The sequence below is a fragment of the Panthera tigris genome, chromosome X (genome assembly GCF_018350195.1).
Source record: "Panthera tigris isolate Pti1 chromosome X, P.tigris_Pti1_mat1.1, whole genome shotgun sequence".
In the NCBI taxonomy this organism is placed as follows: Eukaryota; Metazoa; Chordata; class Mammalia; order Carnivora; family Felidae; genus Panthera; species Panthera tigris.
Window position 1 is genome coordinate 81,270,175 of NC_056677.1, and position 6,000 is coordinate 81,276,174.

Below are 6,000 nucleotides of genomic sequence, written 5' to 3' on the forward strand. Positions count from 1 at the left end.
TAGCTGGACTTGCAGCACAAGAGAGAAGTTGGAACTAGAGATATAAATATGGAATTCATCAGCATGGAGTTTAGAGTATATTTAATCGGTAAAAACACATTTTTTTCACTTTTGAACTTCTCAGAGATCAGGATGAGTCTTGTGATCAGTGTCAGCCAGGCAGCAATCAAGATATAGTTGTCATTTGCTGTTTTTTTAATATTTTTTTAAATGTTTATTTATTTTTGAGAGAGAGAGAGAAACAGAGTGTGAGGGGGGAGGGGCAGAGAGAGAGAGAGAGAGGGAGACAGAATCAGAAGTAAGCTCCAGGCTCTGAGCTGTCAGCACAGAGTCTGACATGGGACTCAAACCTACAAACCGCGAGTTCATGACCTGAGCCGAAGTCAGACACTCAACCTACTGAACTACCCACGTGCCCCATCATTTGCTGTTTTTGAGTGTGCCCTGGGGGGTTGCCAAAATCAGACCTTGTGGGATGGTTGTCAGAAGCTTGGGGAAAAAACTTGCAGGAAATATTGGAACACTCTTTTAAGCCCCAAAAACCAAATGTCCTGGAGGAAAGAGGGGAGGGAAGCAGTAAACTATACATGTTATGGACTTTCTTAGAAGCAGGTGCCAAAAGTAGGTTAGGTTTATGTAATTGGGATCCCAGTACCAGTATCTTTTAGTTCTTATAAGAAATGTTCCATTGCCAACACTCTGGCACAGAAGATGATATTGTGTGGGAAAAAAAAACATAGTTATCTACAGCTCTTGAGTAGAAAAGTAATTCAGAAGAGTAGGACTCTGAATACTTTCCCTACTTAATTTTGTTTATATTTATCATTTCATGTTTATAAAAAGGATATATGATCAAAATCTGCCTACGTCTAAAACTCAATCATTATAAAATAAAAATGTTTTAAATTTTAAGTGTTAGAAGACGTTGTGTTATATATAGTTTAATAGGCATAGTTTTAGTAATATATAAAAATGTTTGTTTTAGAATTAATGACTTTTCATTGAAGTATAGTGGGTGATAGTTAAAGATAGGAAATAAATGAGATCACCTAGATCTGCGTTTTCATAAAGAATCACAGTTTTTATAGAATCTACTGTGTACAGAGACTGCCTCACCAGACTTCCTTCTCATCCTTCAGGACTCCGTTCGGGTGTCCTATACCTCAGAAGAAGCCTTCTCTAACATCTTTCATCTTCACCCCAGTGACTGAGTACATATTTGAGGCCATAAATTAGCAAAATGATGTATACTTTCTTCACTGTGATCTTATTTTCCTTCTGTGTGTACTCTAGGGAGCAATATCGAAGGCTATCGTGAGTGTTTATTCAAAAGGAATCCAAAAGCGATAGCAGGAATAAAATGTAGCAAATGAATCAGACAATGAAGAGCTATCTTAATTTTCTAGTAATTTTTACTAACCAAATATTTCCATCCTCATATCTCCCCACTTCTTTTTTGCTTTTGTTTTTTAAGGAATGGCCAGAAGAAAGGAGAGTAAACATGAGCTCTGTTCGGGTAAATAAATTTATATTCATCATGTTCAGGGATTTACTACAGCTTCATTTCATCAAAAAATTTATACCTTCACTTTTCTCCCAACCTTAATCCTGCTGCCTCCACAAAGTCAAAGTGAAGTGTTTGCCTTCTGAATTCATTCCAGTGACTTTGATGTGCATTTATTGGCACATACCCTATACAGTCTTCTCTAAGATACAGCTATTCATAGTTTGACTCTTGCTGTTGTATCTGTGCATTTTCTCATTTTATAATACAGTTGCATGTATTCAAAGTGTGACTGTAATGAGGCTGATTCAACAAAACCTAACACAGTTGTCTCATTGTTACAGAAACTCTGTTGTGTACATATTTAATGTAGGCAGTAATATAATGTCTGGTCCCATGTTAGCTATTTTAAATGTTAAATTTCTAGAATGTGCGAATGATGACCCATTTCCATTTCATAGTACTTGTTCAGTTGAACAGCTAAAAAATTTTTTGCCAGTATAATAAAAGGAATGTTTAGCCCTTAAATTATGGGTACTTTCTGGTTTGAATATTACTTAGTGCCTGAGTTCCAGTTATAAACCTGGCTCCTCTGAGCTAACTCTTGGTATGTGCATTCAGGACATTGGGAACTTTTCCTAGGCAAAGATCAGGAGGTAGAGAATAAGCCTAGTAAATATTTGATAAGTAATTTTCCCCTTTTTGTGCCTGCAGGGAAAGAAATGGAACTGGTATTTGGACTATTTATTTTCAGAGGGGTTACAAGGCTTGAAACTTTTCATAAGGAGTAGTATTCATCGTTCTTCTACCCCCCTGACCAGAGAGCATAAACCACATCATCAACATTAAATGAGTTTTGACTGAAACAAACTAACCATACCGGACTAAATTCTTTTCCTTGTTGCTAGAGAGGCCAAGTGGCTCAACTTGAGTTGCCATAATCTGTTCAACAGACTGCCATCCTCGGAGCACTTGGACTGGCCTTCTGTGCATGGCTCAGGAGAGCCTCAGTGTGGCTAAATTTATTTTTCAAGATCTAGATTCTTTAGCCCACTAGTGAAAACTGACTTCACCATCAGTCTCAGCCTTCCACCAGATTATACATAAAGAGATTCATCTATTAGATGGTGGAATTTTTCACATTCTTGTGGACTCTAAGTTGCATCAGTGGAAGAGAGCAGATAACATATAGTGGCAGTTAAGCCACAGACATACTCATGCAAAAAGCCCTGCTGCTTCTGAAACCTCTGGGGATATTGCCATTTTCCTTATTGTGAACAACAATGTCAGCATCAAGTTAACAGGATACATTTCTAATGCTTAAAGCCAGCTCTAGCTAATTGGTAGCTTCCTGGGCCTTCACTGGTAGCAATTTGATGAGAGAAGGAAGGGGAGAGGATTGTGGGATAATCTAAAATGTTCCCATTTATTCCACTTTGATTTCATAAAACTGTACTATTTTGTGTATGTGTATATATGTATATGTTACATGTCCCATTTTTACATGTTCAGGCTCATTTAAATAAACCGAGACTTTATTTTGGGGGATCATTCTGAAGCTTTTAAAAAAATTTTATCATAGCTAGAATATTTTGCTGAAAATTCAAATTCACTGCTACTGAGTAACTCTTCTCCTTTTAATAAAATTCATGTCATTTGAGAGAAATTAAGCTGAGTTTACTTTTGGTTTTAAGGGCACATTCTTGTGGCTTTTGTTTTTCCTCTAAAGCAAAATAAAACTATATTATTGGGTAGTGCTCAGACTCGAATCCCATTCATTCATTTTTGGGGTTCAGTACATATTTATCTAGTTTACTATGTGGCAGATATTCTTTTGTGTGCTGGTTGTATAGCTGTGACCAATACAAAGTACTGCTTTTGTGAAATTTACTACGTCCTTTTGGAGAAGGCAGACAATAAAAATGTAAGCAGAAATATAACATGAGGTGCTATAAAGAAGAAACAAGGAATAGGGAGAGAATATTTAGAGGGTTGCTACTTTAGATAAGGTGGTTAGGGACTAAGGCCTATTGGAGGAGGTGACTTATGCAGAAGCCCTAATGAAATAAGTATATGGGCCATGTGAATATTTGGGGGAAGAGCATTCTGGGCAGAGTCAAAGGCAAGTTGTGAAGGGCTTAAAAATGTTAACTTAGTTGGCATACTTTTGAGAGCTAGCAGAGAGACCAGTCAGGTTACAACATAGTAATTAAAGGAGAAGAATGGTAAGGAATGACATAGGAAAGAAACCATCGAGTAGTTCATAAAGGCCCTAATAATGTGGTATACAATAAGAAGTCATTAGAAGGATTGAGAGAAGAGTGATATACTTTGGCTTACCTGTATGGGAGCTGTTGTTTGAAGGTTAGTTAGACTGAAGAGAATTAAGGGTTAAAGCAGAGAGACCGGTTAAGTTATTAGAGTTCCAGTAAAGAGTCTTAGACTAGTATGGTAGATGATGGGGAGATGGTTAGGTATTGGATTTAGGCTCTACTTTAAAGGTAGAGAAGATAGGATCTGCTGTTAGCTTGGATATGAGAGGGAAAGAGAGAAGAAAAGGGTGACTCTTAGGTTTTTGACTGAGCAACTGGGGGAATTCTGGGTTGCAAAGATGTGGGATACTGGAGGAGGAACAGATTTGGAGGAGTGTTCAATCAAAAGTTCTGTTTTGGCCATGTTAGGTTGAAGATGGAGTAGGCAGTTGGATATCCCAAGTCTAGAATTCAGGGTACAAGTTAGGACTGGCAGACTTAATTTCGGTGTCATTAGTGAATAGACATGACATCATATAAGATCATTTAGTGCAGCTAGAAAAGAGCAGATAAAGACATCATAGGACTGAGCCCTATGGTATATGCCAACATTAAAAAGTAGAAGAGAAAAGGAGGAACCAGCAAATGACTGAGAAAGACCCACTGGTGGCTAAAAGAAAAGTCAGGAGACTGGAAGCCAAGTGAAAAAAGTGTGTCAAACAAGAAGGAGTATTTATTGGTGTGGAATATTGCCTATATACCCAGGTAAAAAAGTTTTAGCCACTTTGAAGTAAATGTGATAGCGTCCCCAATAGATACCCTTTCTCATTTAGAGTGTTCTCTTTGTTTTTAAGGTTGTGTTCTAAATAACTTTCCATATTGTTACTCAGGACATGATATTTTTGTCTTTAAGGTCATATGGAACTTCAATTGTGAGAAGGGATTTGATTATTTTTCCTAAAATTTAACCCCTAACAGTCTTCCAGTCATGGAAGAAATTTCTAAACCTAAGTTTTTGACCCAGGAAAAAAACTATTTTCCTTTATGTTTGTCTTTTTGTTCAGTAAGGATTCCCTGGGGATCTTTTTAGTCCATATTATTCTCTTGATCAATTTTTTTAACCCACTTAAGATTATATAAATGGATGTGCAAATAAGCCAAATCTAGTTATTTAAAAACTCTTTTTTGAAGAATGTTCATGACAAAAATAAGATTTAAATAAGAATATTTTGCTTTAGTGCAAAAGTTGTCTAGAAGAGAAAAATAGAAAATTTGGTTTATTATCCCAATTGTACAAAAATAACTAATTTTCTTTACCTAGTATTTATGTAACATTGTTGATGTTATAAATATTGACTTAATAATGTTCAATACTAAATTTCTGTTAGATTTCTAACATTTTATTTTTCTTTTTATCATAATTTCTTCCTCTTGGTCTTGAGGATGACCTGGAAAGAAAAGTTTAGATAAGTCTATGGTATCTCACATAATTTCTGTTAACATAGCAGACATTCTCTCTAAATCAGATACATTTTATGTCACACAATGGTTTACTAGAAATAAGAAAAAATATTCTCTAAAATTGATATTATACTTTTAAGATCTCTTTTCAATTGATGTAACTTTTTACTTCATTTTTTATTATAGAAAGCCTATATTTTTGTCACATAAGAATTCTATTTTTGATAAAGATGGATGCTATGGACTGAATGTTTTTTCCCCAAATTCAGGCATTGAAGCCCTTACCTCTAGCATCATCGTATTTGGAGGTGGACCCTTTGGGAGGTAATTAGTTCATGAGAGTGGAGTCCTCATCAATGAGATTAGTACTTTTATAAGAAGAGACAAGAAGGGGACCTGGGTGGCTCAGTTGGTTGAGCGTCTGACTCTCCATTTTGGCTCAGGTACTGTTCCTACGGTCATGGGATCAAGCCCTATGTCAGGCTCTGCAGTAAGTGTAGAACCTGCTTAAGATTCTCTCTCTCTCTCTCTCTCTCTCTCTCTCTCTCGGCCTCTCTCCCTGACTCGCGTGCTTTCTCTCTCTCAAAAAAAAAAAAAAAGAAACAAGGGAGATACTGATTTTTCTCTCCCCCATGTGAAGATACAGCAAGAAGGTAGCCATGTACAAGCTAGAAAGAAGACCAGAACCTGTCCATGTTATAGCACCCTGATCTTGGACTTTCAGCCTCCAGAATTGTGAGAAATAAATTTGTTTTTTAAATCACCAAGTCTATGGTATTTTTG

The 6,000-nt window shown here is 36.5% G+C and overlaps 1 protein-coding gene across 3 annotated transcripts in view; it reads left to right on the forward strand.

The window, feature by feature from the left end:
- The window catches only part of CENPI (centromere protein I), an 80,963-nt gene extending 75,362 nt beyond the window's left edge, over window positions 1–5,601 (forward strand). Inside the window, exons 19-21 of one of the 3 annotated variants that reach the window (XM_042975066.1) lie at window positions 1,475–1,516; window positions 2,219–2,235; window positions 5,487–5,541. In XM_042975066.1, the coding sequence (XP_042831000.1) occupies window positions 1,475–1,516; window positions 2,219–2,235; window positions 5,487–5,493 (66 nt within the window). In that variant the 3' untranslated portion in view covers window positions 5,494–5,541. Of the gene's footprint in view, window positions 1–1,474; window positions 1,517–2,218; window positions 3,122–5,486 lie in introns of those variants that run through there. The other 2 variants (XM_042975065.1, XM_015542899.2) reach the window with 2 other exon arrangements.
- Window positions 5,602–6,000: the final 399 nt, after the last annotated feature.